At 33.6% G+C, this 17,962-nt stretch overlaps 2 protein-coding genes across 5 annotated transcripts in view; both read left to right on the plus strand.

The window, feature by feature from the left end:
• The window catches only part of SPAST (spastin), a 49,567-nt gene extending 37,871 nt beyond the window's left edge, over positions 1–11,696 (plus strand). For 2 of the 3 annotated variants that reach the window (XM_010967613.3, XM_010967614.3), the window contains exons 14-17: positions 575–654; positions 2,041–2,111; positions 3,447–3,487; positions 8,776–11,696. In XM_010967613.3, the coding sequence (XP_010965915.2) occupies positions 575–654; positions 2,041–2,111; positions 3,447–3,487; positions 8,776–8,898 (315 nt within the window). In that variant the 3' untranslated portion in view covers positions 8,899–11,696. The remainder of the gene's footprint in view (positions 1–574; positions 655–2,040; positions 2,112–3,446; positions 3,488–8,775) is intronic. The other variant, XM_045504802.2, reaches the window with a different exon arrangement.
• Positions 11,697–16,563: 4,867 nt separating this feature from the next.
• Positions 16,564–17,962, plus strand: part of SLC30A6 (solute carrier family 30 member 6) — a 44,040-nt gene continuing 42,641 nt past the window's right edge. For both annotated transcript variants that reach the window (XR_012511855.1, XM_010967617.3), the window contains exon 1: positions 16,564–16,627. Coding sequence is in view for 1 of the 2 variants with exons in the window: in XM_010967617.3 (XP_010965919.1) it covers positions 16,625–16,627 (3 nt within the window). In the remaining variant the exon portion in view is untranslated. The remainder of the gene's footprint in view (positions 16,628–17,962) is intronic.

Genomic DNA, 17,962 nt, shown 5'->3' on the forward strand with positions numbered 1-17,962 from the left:
ATGAACCTCAAAAGCATTATATTAAGTGAAAGATGCCAGATGCAAAATATTACATATCATATGATTCCATTTATATGAAATATGCAGAAAAGGCAAATTTCTAGAAACATAATGTAGATAGTGGTTAGTTAAGGCTATGGGGTGGAAGTGGGTTTTTAGCTGCAAACAGGCACAAGCGGACTTTTTAGAGTGGTAGAAATATTCTAAAATTGTTGTGGTGATGGTTGCAAAACTCTGTATTAAAAGTCATTGAATTATATACATAAAATAGGTGAGATTCATGTTACATGGATTTGTACCTCTATAAAACTTTTTTAAAAATTGTGGTTGTCTAGCTCAGACCTTTGGGAGTAACAGCAGCGATTTCCTTACTGCTTTATTTGGATTATCTATAACTCTTCCAGGAACTCTTAAAAAATTGTCATTTTAACAGATTTGAATGAGGCTTTAAGATGTACAGTGATTTGTATAAGATCATTCAGCTCCTAAGTGAGAGTTGGGATTTGAACCCGATTCTTGGGTATTTTATTAAGCTAATTCTTAGGACTGATAATTCTTTAATATTTCTCTTCAGACACGACTACTTTTATTAAAAAACCTATTATGTAAACAAGGAAGCCCATTGACCCAGAAAGAACTGGCACAACTTGCTAGGTGAGTAATTTGATTTGGTCTATCTTGAAGCTTTTTTTTCTTTTTTTAAGACTTCATTTTCTGTTTTGTTTAAAGTAAACTCATGAGTAGTTTATTTATCAGAAGACTTCTTGTTTCATCCTATACTTCCTTTCCCTTCTTCCTTTTTTGGAGGGGTGGTAATTAGGTTTATTTATTTGTTTGTTAATTTTTTAAATGGAGGTACTGGGGATTGAACCTAGTACCTCATGCATGCTAAGCATGCGCTCTACTACTGAGCTATATCTGCTTCTTTCTTATCTCATTTTCTTATATATATGGTGTCTAAATTTCAATTTCTAGATCCTCTAGAAAACATGACCTATGTATCTAATGATGGTACTATATTCTTTTTATAAACTTGTTAAAACTTATAAATGGTATTAAAGTAATTTTAAAACTTTAAAGCATCTTGTATCTTTCCACACAAACACAGATATTTTCATTTAAACTTGTTCTTTTGCATTACACATAATTTTTTAAAACTTTGACGTCTTCAACCTTCTTTATGAGTGATGTACTTAAGTAGAAGCTGAATATGAGAGGCAGTCATGAATTTTAGTCATTGAAAAATCTCATAAAGTAATTTAAAATATTCAACAAAATGTGAATAGCTAGTGACTTTAGTAAAAACTCTGAGTTCCCAGATACCTATTAAAAAAGAACAAATTCAATACTTAGAAATATTGAAATCCTACTTTGTCACTCCAGTGAAAGAATTCTGCTAATAATGTTTGATCTGTGTAGTTATTTAACATAGTACATGATAAGTAAATGCTTTTCTTTTTTTTTTTTTCCTGTTTTATTTTCCTCTTTCCTTTGCCTCCCTAGTTATTAATTCCCTTTGATAATCTCTTGGCTGCCCAGGATTCTCCACTGTGGCATCCCATTCAGGTGTGCCTCTTTTTGCCAATGTCTTCCACCCTAGACCCTGTCTTCACCCTGTCTGTCCTACATTTAAAGAAATCTTTCTTAATTGGCCCTCATTCCATCAAGGCAGTTCTTTTTATCAAGATAAAGACTCATTAACCTATAGAGGAGTAGTTGTGGTTATGTGTCAGGTGGCCAGCAATGGCTTATAGATGTTACCTTTCCAGGGGACATATTTACAATTTAATGAGCCTCCTGGGGGTATAGTATACCTTTATCTAAAGGAATGGTTCTAATGATGAAAATTGAGCCGGTACAAGGAACCAGCAGTAGACTGTTATGTTTTTAGCAAGTGGTCCTTCCTGTGCCCTTAAAATCAAATCATAAAGCTGTTTGCTTGATGACAAAGGCAAACTAGGTTTTACCTTCTTATTATGTGGCGGTTTTAAATCTGCAGAGGTGAAAATAAGTTACCCTTTCTTTTTTTCCCGTTCTCAGAATGACCGATGGATACTCAGGAAGTGATCTAACAGCTTTGGCAAAAGATGCAGCACTGGGTCCTATCCGAGGTAGGAATACAAGAGCTTGAAACATTTAGAACTGTTTATTAGACCATTTGAGAAGTTTGAGAAGTCCCTATTGAGAGATCTTTTTTTTACTAGTAGGAAAGCAGTAAAGCTGTATCAATGGAAAACTTGATACAAAGTTTTTAGACTTAGGGTCAGCAAACCTTTCTGAAAAAAAAGCCTAAATAGCAAATATTTTAGGCTTGTGGGCCACATATACTCTCTGTTGCATATTCTTTTCTTTTTCTTCTTTTTTTAACAACAATTGAAAAAATGTGAAACCATTCTTTAGCTCACAGAGCATACGAAGACAGTCCATGGATCAGTCAGTGAACCATGAGCCTTGTTCTAGACAGCAGGCTTCAATTCTTGATAGAAGATTAGCAGCAGAAAACTCAAATAAAAAGAAAACTTTTCAAAGCAGGCATGAAAGAATAAAGGGAAAATGTTCTTATCTGTTATTTAGTTCTTTTCATTTCAGTATTTTAATATCACTTGAAATTAATGTTTCTAAGGGAATTTACATAAATAGAAGTTTTTACTTTCATCATTATATGTTATCTTTTGAAAAATTACAGCAAAGTGTATCATTCATTGCTGTGTTTTGATTCAGAGTAATTTGTTGATTCTGAAGTACCACACCTGATCATTTTTAGGTTATGTTAGATTAAATTCACTGTGATACCACTTGAGAGATGTTCACAGCTGTTTTTCCAGACAGCATGGGTGGTGGATGGGTGGTGCTCTCAGGTCTGCACTCAGGTTACTGGCCATGATGGTAAAATACAAAACATATCTGCAACAGTAAAACAGGGTACTGCTTAAGAACTGCTGCTTTGGAGAATAACATGTAATCTTGGGAATATATTTTGAAACTCTGGGTAAAGCGTTTTAGTCAAAGTTTCTTACTGCTGAAGGCATGAAATCTTAATCAGATAGTGGACTCAGGAACAGTAGCTAATGTATAAATCATTTGTATTTTTTAGAGTATTTTCACTATTATTCTGAAGCAGATAAAGTTGTTAGCTTAAAAAAAAAAAAACTAATACCTTTTGTAAAGACCAAGTTGCATTATTTTAAGTTTTCTCTTAAATTTGTAAAATCTGTTGTTATTGAGCAATTTGTAAAGAAATTGAATGCCTTTCATTACTCCTAAGAAGGAATATTATTCTAAGCATTTATAAATTGTTTGTGCTCTTAATATTAATGCATATCTTTTAAAATATAATTATTTATATTGAACATATACTTTTAGATTATTGTACTTGGTTTTGCTCTTCAGTAATTTAAACTTGAAAATCTTTAAACTTAAAAGTGGCTGACTTTTCTATTCTACAGAACTGAAACCAGAACAAGTGAAGAATATGTCTGCCAGTGAGGTATACTCTATTGTTCTGGTTCTCTATATTGTGAAACTTATCTTTTGTCTGGATTTTTCTAGTTTATTTGATTAGAAACTAGAAAAAACTAATTTTGCTTTATTTCAAAATATGGAGGACTGTCAAATTGCAGTGTTTGTAAAATTTTTTTTTTATTATTCTTGAGTTGTAGTTTAGGGGGGAGGAGGTAATATTTATTTATTTTATTTATTATCATTTTTTCTTCTTTGAGGAAGGTACTGGGGATCGAACTCATGACCTCATGCATGCTAAGCACACACTCTACAACTGAGCTATTCCCCCACCCCCTAGATTGCAATCTTTTATGGTGTTCTTTGGTAATACACAAAAAATACTGTACAGAGTTCTCAAGTCATTGTCTATCAAATCATATCAATACTAAATAGAAGAAAATTATAGGAAACGAGGATATTATACATTATGAAGACAGCTTGTAACAGGTTAACCCCCTGATGTTCTATTTTGTTACTTTTTCAATAATGTTTAGGTATTCTTATAAAAGCAATACAGTTTCCATTGTAGTATAATTTGTTACATTTTTAAAATATAGTAAACCTGCATATGAGATACTGAAGCATTTCTTTTGAAAAAAAATTGCTTGCCAAATATAGATTTGGATATGCAGAATGATCATAGCTGTGTGAGCAGACATTTTAAATCAGGTAGCACCTGAGACATTACCTGAAGAGAATTCATTCTTGGAATAGAATAGAACTCCAGTGGAGTTCAAATGTGAACTGCAAAAAAAAAAAAAAAAAAAACCTGAGATATAAGCTGGAGGCTAGCTGGGGGTCTGCACATTGCAGAGGGTCCTGTTCATGTTTTAACAGCTATTGAAGAGACAGGGAACTCTTAACAGAGAGAGTGAGTATATTTGAGTGCATTTTGGCAGTCTTTTTTTCAAGCTTCCAAATGTGAAGTTGTCTTTGGGCATCTTATAGTTAATTGACTACATTGCTAAGAAACCCCTCATACTTCTTGCAGCCACCCTTTTCCATTGTAACAGTCTAGTTTATCTGGAGTGTGTTTGACATGAATGAAGCTTAGGAATAGAGAATTCCACATACGCACGTTGGTGTTTTAGCTACTGTTACTTTAAAAATTCATGTTTAAAGTATAGGTTCCAGGTCCCTTTGATCTGATTCATAATTTTAACTCCACAATTTTCTAATTCATATATATATATATATATATATATATATATATATATATGTAAAATTTGTGTTCTCAAAGTATTGAGGGTATTTTTAATAGTTCAGGTATAATTTATTAACAATGTCCCATCAGTATATTATTTTTATGGTCTTGTACTCATAGCATAAACCTAATTATTATACTTTTCTATCCAAAAAGTAAGCATTGTGCATGAATTATTTCTTTTCCACACACCACCCTCCCTGCCTTGGAGACAGGACAGGCAAACTTGATATCTCATATACATACTCTGGCCCCCTAGATTCAAGCTGAGGAAAGGTCCATTGTGGGACATTTTAGGCCTCTGTGTTTGTCCCTTGGAAAGACCATACAGAATTAAAGGACTAATCAAGACAGTAAGTAATGAGCTAAAACCATCGGTTGGCAGGTAAATTTTTAGTAAGAAGCTGTCTACAGATTCCAAGTTGACTTAGGCAAAATCCACTCAGCTCCACATCTCTAAGTATTCTTCACTCTGTCTCAAGCTCCTAGGCCATGGCATTTCCTGTGACAATCCATTGGGGAGGACACTCATACCTATAAGTGAAATGCTTTGATACACCTTCATTAATACCTTAAAATGATTTTATGAAAGCAAGTAGATAGCTGCTTAGCAACTAGTAGAAATTCTTAGGAATATGTCCATAATAATTTGATGGGAAAAGAAATCTGTTTTCCATTGATAGTGGCTCTGTTAACCTTTGTATATGTTCTACCCATCCTGAGAATATACATACAACCAAACTTTAACATTTTTCTTCTTCACTGAACAATGTCAACCTAAATATAGTTCCTGTTTCATTTGAAGAGTAAATGTATTTTGAGTCTATCTTCTTTTTTCAGTAACTCTTATAGACTCATGATTTTAAAACAAGGTAATTCTGTTGCAATAGCTATCTAATTGCCATATAACAAAAGTTTGCCTAAAAACTTGGCAGTTTAAAATGACATGTATTTATTGTCTCACATTTTTCAGAGTCAGGAATATGGGCACAGCTTAGCTAAGTCCTCTGTTTCAAACTCTTTCAGAGGGCTGCAATTAAAGTGTTGGCCAGGGTTTCTGACAGTGTTGCAATTACGATGTTGGCTGGGGGTGTAGTTACTGTAAGACTCAACAGGGGAAAGATCTTCCAAGTTCACATGGTTCTTTGCCAGATTCATTTACTCTTGTATTGGGCTGAGAGCCTCAGTTTTCTCTGGTTATTGGCTAAAGGCCACCTTCAGTTACTTGCCACATAGGCCTCCCCAACACAGTAATTTGCTTCATCAAAGCAAGTGAGCCAGAAAGACAAGAGAGTGCCACCAAGATGAAAGTCATAGAGGGGAGGGTATAGCGCAAGTGGTAGAGCGCATGTGTAGCATACACCAGGTCCTGGGTTCAATCCCCAATACCTCCTCTAAAAATAAATAAAAATAAGTAAATCTAACTACCTCCCCCTGAAAAAAAAAAAGATGGAAGTCATAGTCTTGATAACATAAATCCTAGAAGTGACATCTCATCACTTTTGCTATATTCTGTTCTTAGGTCCAGTCCACACTCAGGGGGAAGGGATTTCATAAAAGCATATATACGTATATAACAAGAGGAAGAATCATTAGGAGACGTGTCAGAAAATGCCCACACCATCAGTAAATCAATTATAATTTTATTTTATGTTTAGTGGGTCACATTTGGCCAGTGAAATCTATTTTTATATTAAGAAGAGCCCTCTCAACACTACTTCAGAACTTTGAAACACACTCTTGCTTTTTGGGAGCAAAGCACACCTTGAATTTGTCTATTCCAAGACATGTAACCAGCAACTCTATGGGAACCTGGTTCATTTTAATGGAGAATAATTTTAAGACTCTGGTTGTGAAAATGCATGCTACTTTATTTTTTATTAACATTGGTGTTAAGTTAGCCCACTCCAATGACAAGAGCCTGAAAATACACATATTTTTTAGATACTGTGAATTCATTCAGATACAGTACATTTATTTCAGTATTACAGTGTAACATATCTACTTGAACTTTTAAACCCCGCACCTAAAAATATAAATATAATTGTATCTTATATCTTAAAAATATATAAGCCATAACATTATTTTAAACTAAATTTCGGATAGCAGTACTATACTTAAAACTACTGAATGAATTAAAGAAATAACATTACTGGTACCTTTTGTGACCATTCCACTAATTATGTGCAGTCAGGTTACATTGTTACAATTTTTGGTTCTACTGTATACTTTTATCTAGTGTAAGTTTACTTTTAATCTAATGATTTTAGTATTAATTCAGTAGTAGCTTTTAGCTGTTAGTCCTGCCTTATGAGTTAATAGTTATAACACACTTAACAGTCTGGCAAATAGTGAATATTTTTTATAAGTGTCCATTAAATAATTTTAAAATACATAAATACTAAATAATGGCAATTTATTATAGAGATTAAGGAAATTCATTCTATCAGTCTCATTTATGAGGTGACAGGAAAACACAAGTGGTTTGGTTTCTAAAATACAGTACTCGAATTTTTTTCAGGCATTCTTTGGTACAATTTTATTAACTGTTGCCAGGTAGTAGCGTATGTGCACAAATTTAGGTGAGATATACACAACTGATTTTAGTTTATAAGAATAGAAAGTTGAATAATTATGTCGGAATTCTGTATTTTTAAGAGGTAGTACTGAAAATCATTTGGTTATAAATTCAGGGTATAATGTACTTTGTTTATAAAGCACATAGTTTGTATTCAGTTTAACTTTATTAATTCTTTTATTATTTTGTTTTGATGAGACTTTTGCTATTTATTTCCCCTCTTTACTGAACTAGCTACCAGTTGATTTTTCCTATTACATACATTAGTCTCTTTTAAGTTTAAAATATCATATATAAATTTTGTATGTTTATACATACACCAAACTATGTACTTAAATTAGAATTTCATCAAAAGCTTTTAAAATATTAATCTTAATAACAAACATTATTCAGAAACATCATAGATAATAGACTACATTCATCATTCTACATTTTGGGCTTTTGGAGGAGCCCATGTGTGTTTTACAGTTAAATAAGACATGTAGGGCTCATATTAGTAATTATGGTAACAATATATCCTTTTTCTTTTTGACTAAGATTTTTCAGATTAGGCTACAAGTTACAAGTATAGTTGACTTTTTCTAATCTTATGTTCATATTAGAGAGGATGTAAAGTAGTTAGATTGGGTTTTACAAGAGTAATAAGAATATAGATAAATATCAGTTGTTGTAGATTTGTCTCCAATTCTCCTTTAACTTCTTACTTTGAGGCAACATTCACATGTATATACAAGTAACAGTTTTTAATAATGATCGTTTGTGCAAAACTCCATTTTGCCTTTTAAAAATCCTTAGGTAAAAATTAGATATTTATTAACTCAGTATTGTTTTATTCTGCATTCTCAGAGCCAATTAAAAATGTCAGAAAATAAGACCAAAGTAATATAAAAATGCATTATAAGCAATATTAATATTAGAACATTTCAGATATAAGCTTCCTCCATGTTGTGGTTAAAGAGCAATATTCCTTAAAAGTCCCAACTGCATCTTGTGAACTCCTCTTTCCTTTCTGATAAACCTGGTATGAATTTAACTAGAGTATGTTTGTGGGGAATGAGACTGGAGAATGCAAAATTAAAATAAAACTACGCAGAGAAAAATTGGAAGGAGATAAGCCAAGTATTGGTTGTATATCTGAATGGTGGAATTGAGTGATTCTTTTTTTTTTAATTTGTCTATAGTTTCCCATATTTTCTATGTGTATGTTTTGTTTTTATAATGGGAAAATATTGTGATTTAAATGTTTCTATCTAGGAAGCTAAACATATGAAATGAAAGTATATTAGTATTGCATTTTGGTGGGATTTCATATATAGCAAACTTGCCCAGAATTTAGTATGTAAAGTAAGATAATGGACATGATTTTCTAAGAATACATCTGTATATATTTATAACGTTACTAGACAATAGCAACATTATTTTTATCCATCGTTAGGTTAACCACTATATATATGTTCATCATTTATATTGTCTTTTTTTTTTTCCATTCTAGATGAGAAATATTCGCTTATCGGACTTCACTGAATCCTTAAAAAAGATAAAACGCAGTGTGAGCCCTCAAACCTTAGAAGCATACATACGTTGGAACAAGGACTTTGGAGATACCACTGTTTAAGCCTGCAGAACGTTTTCCTTTCCAAGAGAAAAACACACCATCTTCAATGAATAGTTATCAGCTACAGAAACTCAGCCTAAGTTTACAGGACTTTTCAGAGTCTTAAAATTTTTTGTGCACCCCTGAAGATGAACCATAAAATAAACTTAAATAAAGTATAAAATGCAATTGGAATATTTTGTTTAAGGCCTTCTTGCCTTGATGGTCATGGTTATCCCGATGAGCACTGTAAATTAGAGAACAATGAAAACTGACGCTAGTCTTCTTTACCACTGTAATCATAATGTAAATAGTAATTTGTATGTTATGTTACAGATGAAAGTATTCCAGAGACAGTGAATGGTAGAAGACACAAGAGCCTTTGGTTGTCTGTCTTATGATGTGTTTCTTAAAGTAGTAATTTTTCCTTTTTTCCTTTCCTACTGTTCTCTTTACTACAGGTGATGGGTGATTAGGATGCCAAACACTGTTGTGTTTTTGGGTTTTTTTTTTTTTCTTTTTTTCTTTTTACAAATCGTGTGCCAAATGAAACTTTTTCCTACCTAACAGTAGTAGGAAAAAGTTTTTTGAAGGTTTTTTTCTTCTTCATAAATCTATAAACATTAAATAATGTGTTCTTTTCACTTTTTGTTTTTCTGTTACCTTTCTACCAAACAATTTAGAAAGCAATATGATAGCAATAAATCTAGTGAAACAGAATTTTGAAGTTTTGAGACACTCTGTCATACAACATGTAGATCAATCCTCATGTGACGTGCAGTATTTTTTTTTTTCAAATATATTTGTCAGAAATCTACTGTAGACTGTTAACTTATTCCTAGTGGAATTTATTTTCTGCTAGAGTTATTCTCATATTTAAGAAAGCCAATTAACTGCTGTAAAAGTGGTTCCTGTGCAAGAGAAGGGAAGTACTGGGAGCTAAGACATTTCTAATTTATTGCTTATTACTTTCTTACTGTTTACAAGAAATTATAAGCCAGTGGATCTACCATCTTTTATTAATAATTATTAATCCCTCCAATGAAACTTTAAAAAAGTACTGAATTTTTATACATTGCATACATTTTATAGGTTTCTTGTGCTCACTTTGTTAACTAAAAAGTTTTAGTCTGTTAATCTGCCTTTTGTTCCCCAGAAATGTACAGTAATTCCGTTCCTTGTTTGTATAAGTATGCTTGGATTTTTATTATAAAAATGTCATTGTAGGAAGTAGAGACTCATATCATGGCCTTTTAAATATTGTAATAAAGGCAAATGGATATTTGCCCTTAGCTTACTGGTTAAAAGTTTGTTTACAGAAATTTTCTTTGGTGCTTTTATATAAAATGTCATAAGTGGAAAGTATAGTTTAATAGTAGTAACAAATATTTTTCACTTAGGAAAAATATCTTTGGTTTTGAGAGAACACATTACAGTTAAAAACTTGCCCCTACTAGATAAGAATTTTGTAATGAAAACATATTCTTTTTAACTTTACTCTTTCTCACCTTAAAGATTTATCTAAATATAGAAGATGAATGGTTTCTTAAGATCATGTGCTATTTATAGCCATAACTTAAATCATGTTTCTTCTAATAATAGAATTCCCTGGATAATAAAAATAAGGATTGAGATAAATAGAAGTTTTTGAGCTAGAACCATGCATATTTTATATCATAAGTGGTATCTTTTAAAGGCCTCAAACATTAAAAGCATCAATTATAAAATACTGACAATGAAAGATGATAAAATATACATGATGACAAGAATTAGGAACATCCTAAATTAAAACATTTTCAATAAAGCTCAAATTTCATTTAGAAAATTATTAATATTGATACTTAGAGAACTGGGTTAATCAATCATGTTAAAGATCCATGTGCTTCAAGCTCAACTTTTAAAATATAAACTCTAAAATTATAATTTTATCTATAATAATTGAATGTAGCTCACTTTTTATTGGGGAAGTTTTTAGATAACAAAGGCTCCAAATGTTAAAAGATGGAAAAGTCAAATTAATATTGTCATAAACTTTGAGTCAGAAAATTATATTACTGTATGAATATCCATCCATGTGTTTCCCGATCAAGTCTGAAGTTGAGCTTAGCGCTGGAGAACTGTTTTCTTTGACTTACTATGCCTGTTTTATTTTAAGTTTTTTTTTCTTTCATAGAAAGGCCATAAAAATAGCATATTATATAGTAGGAAGTGTAAGGGGTTGGTTTGGTCTTTTTCAATACAGATAGAAGTTGCTGAGGTTTTCCAAACTAATATTAGACTTAGATTTTGACGTTGTAGATTTTGCACTGAGCTGTGTCACGTTATTCAGTAGAATGTAATGTTTAAACGTTAGTGTGCTCTTCATGTTAATATGGCAGAGTTTTGTAAACTAAATTAAAACGTATTGATGTACTGGACTTTGAGTCAAGGGAAAGAATACCATCTTTTCAAATATCTTAAGGGTAAAAGCTTTTTCTAAGTCTGCCAGTTGAGGTTATTAGATTTGCAACTGCATATATGCTTTGTGCTTGGGAAGAATTAGAGGAAAAGCAGATACTAGAATTCTAATTTAAGTAAATATACAGCAGTCTTTGTTTATAGTGTAAAATTCATTATATTTTGTACAAAAACTAATTCTTTTGGTAGAATGAACCATTTACAGTTTGTTTTTGGACTCTGAGTCAAAGGATTTTCCTTTAAATGGTTGTCTCAGTTCTACTCTGGTCTTTTGTACTTTTCTTCAGAAGAAATGAATTAAAAGGTTCAGCTACATAAGTGAGTTTTTATCCTAATGGATTGGAAATAAATTATAAACTTTATTTTGCCTTTTGATTTTTTTTTATTTGAAACTTTGTCTTTTTGTTTTATTTGTGGTTCCCTTTGTAAAAGCTTATAAATTAGATTAGGTCTCATATGTTTATTTTTGCTTTTATTTCTATTACTTTGGGAAACTGACCTAAGAAAAAGCAACACCCCACTTTTGGTATCAGAATCTTATCCTGTGTGGGTTGCCATAACAAAAATAATTTAAGCTGTGGCTTAAACAACAGAAATTTATTTTCCCAGTTTTGGAGCGTGGGAAATCCAAGATCAAGGTGCTAACAATGTGGTTTATGGTGAGAGCTCTCACTGTCTTGGCAAATGGCTGTGTCCTCACATGGCAGAAAGAGCAAGCTCTCTGATGTCTCTTCTTATAAGGACAGTAATCCCATCATGAGGATCCCACCACTTTGACCTCATCTAACCCTTACTATCTCCCAAAGGCACATATCCGAATACCATCAAATTGTGGGGTAGGGTTCCAATATACAAATTTTAAGGGGACACATTCAGTCCATAATATCCACTAAAGGAACCAGGGCTCCTTGGTGAAATGGCCAATTCCAGATTTAGGTCAAAGAAAATACCTGATGACCCAGAATATCTTGTGCCAGAAAAGAAAGTGCTTAAACAAGGAAGAGGATGAATTATTGACTGATTAGAGGAGGTCTCACTGGACAATTTTGAGCATCAAAATAAGTAATTATAGTAATGGACTGTAACCCATCAAATAAGAAAGTACGAGCCAATATGAATATATACATAAATGCAAGAATAAATTCAAAATGTGATGAAGAATGAGATACTTACACGGTTTCAAAATACATCCCCACAAAGTATTACTTAGGGAGAAACAGTTACTTTACACTGGAAAAACTTGACAGATACCACCATAATCTAGTGAGGAAAGTTACCATTAATGGGCCATATTTCACATAATAGGATCAATGAGAAAAACGCAGTATTCTGTGCTATTCCTGTCGAAGATGCATAATGTGAATCTACTCCAGGAGCATTGTACAAAATAATTGGCATGTAATACTCAAAGTGGCAAATTCAGTTTATACAATGGAATACTACTCAGCCATAAAAAAGAATAAAATAATGCCATTTGCAGCAACATGTATAGACCTGGAAATCATTCTAAGTGAAGTAAGTCAGAAAGAGCAAGAGAAATGCCACATGATATCACTCATACATGGAATCTTAAAAAAGAAAAAAGACTCTAATGAACTTATCTACAAAACAGAAACACTCAGACATAGTAAACAATCTTATGGTTACCAGTGGGAAAGGGAGTGAGAAGGGATAAACTGGGAGTTCGAAAGTTGCAGATAATAACTACTATATATAAAATAGAAAAACAAGTTTCTTGGGTATAGCATAGGGAACTAGATTCAGTATCTTGTAGTAACCTATAATGAAAAAATACAAAAACAAATATATGTATGTATGTATATGACTGAAACATGCTGTACACCAGAAATGGACACATTGTAAACTGACTATATTTCAATCTAACAAAAAAAGACTTCATAAAAAGAATAGATAAAACAATACAATATAAACAAAACACATGAAACAACTTTTGTAATAGAGATAACTAGCAAAAGCAACCATAAAGAGAATAAGCAGATTAATGGCAAAAATATTTTTAAAACAAAACTAAAAGTCTACTAACTTCATACAAAGATCAAGGTCTAATTACAAAATAGTTCACCTCCAAACTGCTAGGTCTAATTATTCAGCACAAGAACCTATGTCTGTAGTTCTTTTCCTAGTTTGTTCAGTGGTTTTGCAGGTAAGGGTGTTGGATATGTCAAGTGATTTTCTTTATCTGTTGAGATGATTGTGTGGCTTTTGCGCTTTATTAATATGGTGTATTGCATTGTTAATTTTCATATGTTGAAACTACTTTGCATTTCTGTGAATTCCCGTTCATTCATGGTGTATGATTCTTTTATATGTTGGTGGATTCATTTTGCTAATATTTTGTTGAGTTTTTTTTTTTTGCATCTATATTCATATGGGATATTGGTCTGTAGTTCTGTGATACATTTGTTTAGTTTTGGTATCAGGGTAATTCTGGCTTCATAGAATGAGTACAGAAGTGTTCCCTACTCAGAATTTTTTGGGAAGAGTTTGTGGATGATTGGTGCCAATTCTATCCTCAAATGTTTGGCAGACATCACCAGTGAAGCCATCTCTGCCTGGGCCTTTGTAGAAAGTTTTGTTTGTTTGTTTAATTTAATTGCTTGTTATCTGTCTAATCAGATTTTCTATTTCCTCCTGAGTCATGTTCAGTGGTTTGTGTTTTTATAGAAATTAGCCCACTTCATTTAGGTTATCTAATTTGTTGGTATACAATTATTTATAATATTCCCTATGATCCTTATTTCTGTAAAATCAATAGTAATGTCCCTCTCTTTCTTTCCTGATTTTAGTAATTTGAGTCTTTTTTTTTTTTCTTGGTCTAGGTAAAGCTTTGTCAATTTTGTTGCAATGTCAAAGAATCAGTTTTTGGTTTTGTTGCTTTTCTCTATTTTATTTATTTCCTCTCCAAACTTTATTTCCTTCCTTTTGCTTGCTTCATGTTTAGTTTGCAGTTCTTTTTCTAGTTTCTTAAGATGAAAGGATAGGTTATTGATCTGAGATATTCCTTCTTCTTTTAATATAGGCATTTAGAGCTATAAATTTCCCTCTAAGAACTTCATTTGCTGTATCCAATAAGTTTGGGGATTATAAGTTTTCATTTTCATTCATCTCAATGTATTTTCTAAGTTCTCTTGTGATTTCTTCTTTGATCGATTGACTAAGAGTATGTTTTTTAATTTCCACAAGACAGGAATATCCCAAATTTCCTTCTGTTATGGATTCTAACTGCATTCCAGTATATCTGGAGAAAATACTTTCTATGATTTCAATCCTTTCAAATTTATTGAAAATTATTTCATGGCCTAACAGATATTCTATCCTGGGAATGCTACACATGCCCCAGACAAGAACATGTACTCTGCTGTTGTTGGATGGTGTATTCTAGATATAGGTTAAGTCTAATATGTATATAGTGTTGCTCAAGTCTTCTATTTCATTGTTGAATTCTGTTTAGTTGTTTCCTATGATTTTATACCAATCACCCAACTCCCTGTGTAAGATTTTTTTTCTTCTTAAAATAGCTTGAGAGACTTATTTTTGTTACTCATCAATAATGAATTAATTAAATATATTAAGGCACATGCCTAAGATTGAATTCACTAAGGCCATTAAAATGATAATTCTGGAAAAATTAAGACAGGGGAAAAAAGGCACAATGTATCCTTAATGAAGTAGATACACTATAAATAAGATATACTGTTTGATTCCAGGTTTGTTAAAATCAAAAAGACTGGAAAGAAATCTTCAAAAATCAAGAATGATTTGCTAGGGGTAAATGAGGGAATAATGTCCTAACTTGCTTTCTTGATTCTAATCTTGTCCAGGGGTAGTAAGTACAGAGTAGCAGCAAGGCTTTAAAACTAGGCTGTGTAGTACAGAATTCCAGTTCTGCCCTTGACTAAGGTGTGTGACTTTGGTACACAATTTTCTAGGCAGGGTCTAACAACAGTACCTATGTCAAAGGGCTGTTATGAGGATTAAATGAGCTAATACATTTTAAGCTTTTACTAATAGTGCCTACCACATGAGTGTTTAATAAACGTTAAATTTATAATCTATTCCTCATAAGACAGCCACCATGATCTTTTTAAAATGTAAAAGGTCACTCCCTTATTAAAGCCGTCCACTGGATTCTTGTCTTACTTAGAAAACAACAACAAAAACTAAGCTCTTTACCCCAATTAGAAATTCCTGCTTGATCTGGCACCTGCTTAACACCTAGATCTCTTCATTTCTTCCCCTCAAACACAAAGCTCCAGACATACTGCCTGCTTTCAGATCTGAAAACATCCTTGCTTGTTTTACTTAGGTATTTGCATTATTTATTCTGCCTAGAAAAAAACTTTACAAAAGGACTTCGGTCATTTGGAAGTCAAGTTTAAACCTTTATAGCTTTTTCTGACTACCACTCTAAATTAGCGACCCAGTTAATCTCTATACCATTAGCCTATTTTCTAAGTTACACTACTTATCAATATATTTATAAAACTTCCTTCTCCCTACTTGTCTCTCCTTACTAGAATATAATTTTCATGAGATCAGTACCATACACGCACATGCGCCATATTCATTTTTTGCCCAGTGAATTCTATATCCATGTTTTATTTTCCGTTTTCTAAAATAAAATTAATCTCATAGAATGTAAGACGTATTTTAGGAATTACAACATGGTACTCTGTAGTTGGTCTGAGTTCAAATTCAGTTATTACGGCAAAATAGATGTGTATCTCTGGGCAAGTTTCTTTTCTTGGGGGGTAGGTAATTAGGCTTGCTTACTTACTTATTTATTCTTAGAGATGGTACTGGGGATTGAACCCAGGAACTTGTGCATGCTAAGCATATGCTCTAACCTTGAGCTATATCCTCGCCCTATAGGCAATTTTCTTTATCGTTTCCTCACTTGAAAAATGGGAAAGCTGTTTCATAAGGTATTGCAAAAACTAAGTACCAAAACATAGGTAAAAGCGCTTCAGGACTCAAAGAAATTTTCCTAACATTACAAACAACCCCTACTTGCTCCTTGACAAGGACCTCGAGGCTCAGCTGCATTTCCAGACCGCGTAAAGCTCAAAAGAGTCCCTCTAGCCGCCGCCTTCGCCTCTATAGAACGCAGGGGCAGCCGGGAAGGGGGCGCGGGACCCGGAGGTTAGTGCACGCACTTCCGCCCCTGCGTCGTTCGCAGCCAATCGGCCTCTGATTCCCCACCCCTTCCGCTCTAAGGAAAAACCAGCTCCCAGAGCATCTTCCGGCGGGAGCCGTGCAGCTCCTTACCATGGTGAGTTGGCCAGGGGCGTGAGGGTTTCTCTCGTTGTGATTCCTCTTACGCTCTCTCGTCCTGAAGCGGCCTTGTAGTGCCTCCGCTTCGCAGACGAGGGCTCTGGAGTTATGCTTGGGCTCCCCGGGAGGAGCGGCTGGTGTCTGAGAGAGACTCCTCAGAGCTCTGGTGCCCCCTCGCTCCCTCACCCGGTTCCTTTGCGGCTCGGGACCCCAGCCCCGCTGCAGGCCAAGCTTTCGACCCTGGGCGAGTTTATGCCTCTTCCCTGCCGTGATATTTTCGATATAGAAATAAAAGTCTTTGCTGGTCTGAGCGACTGCTACACCAACATAATATCTGAAAAAAAAACTCCACAACAACGACCGTAATAGTGATGCTTACAGCATTGACAACGCTGGCGTAAATGAAGAGGGTGATGAGTTAGGGTATTGAGGCTGACGCCCCACTTTCCAGCTTGGCTTTGTTGAGTGCAGATAGCCGGGCACGGCAGCAGCTTTCAGAAGGCCAGAGACTGGTGAAAGTCAAGGTGTTAATAGAGCCTCTTATTGCAGGTTTTTTGTGCATTTGCAGATCCCAGTATACTTTATGGTTTGGGGGAATATGGTGTTTAATCTAAATTTTGTCAGAAGAATTAGTCACTTTATGCCTTTAGAAATAAATTGTATAGCTCTCTGACTTTTACTCAAAGATAAGCAGTTGAGTGTGATTTCAGTGTCAAAAGAGGTACAAACCGTTTTATCAGAAAAATTCATGAATTTGTTATTGATAGCTCGCGTATGAGAAAAGGACCACGTTTCTGTGCCTAAGCACTGTCACTCTATTAAGTTTTTCCTTGAGTGGATATGGTCGAAAAAATGTCTTATTCACATACGTTTTAAATCTTTTGTAAATTTTCTGTAATCTTTACATACAAAGTGAGTGAAAGTTTACTTTTTTGGGCTGACCAAATAGCCTCTAGCTACGTTCTCCTTCAAAACATTCACCACTGTGTAGCCAAAGTTCAGTTTCTAAAATTTTGCCATGGTACTTCCTTGCCTAAAATCTTTCCATTTTTTTTCTGTAGTCCTCAAAGTAAAGTCCTATTTAGTATGGCATACAAAGACATTTGTAGTCAAACTTCTTACCTTTACAGCCTTCCACGTGCATACATATATCCGTATCCCAGCTACAGTGAACAGTTTGTAGGTCGTGCTGTAAGAATTAGACCTTTGCACCTAATATATGCTGTTCTACCTGCCAAAATCGTTCTCCTTCCACCCTTTGTCCTTATTAATATAACTGTGACATGCCCTGTAGTCTCTTTCATGAGCCTTTCTGCTATGTCTCAAGAGCCTA

Source organism: Camelus bactrianus, chromosome 15 (genome assembly GCF_048773025.1).
Source record: "Camelus bactrianus isolate YW-2024 breed Bactrian camel chromosome 15, ASM4877302v1, whole genome shotgun sequence".
Taxonomy (NCBI): domain Eukaryota; kingdom Metazoa; phylum Chordata; class Mammalia; order Artiodactyla; family Camelidae; genus Camelus; species Camelus bactrianus.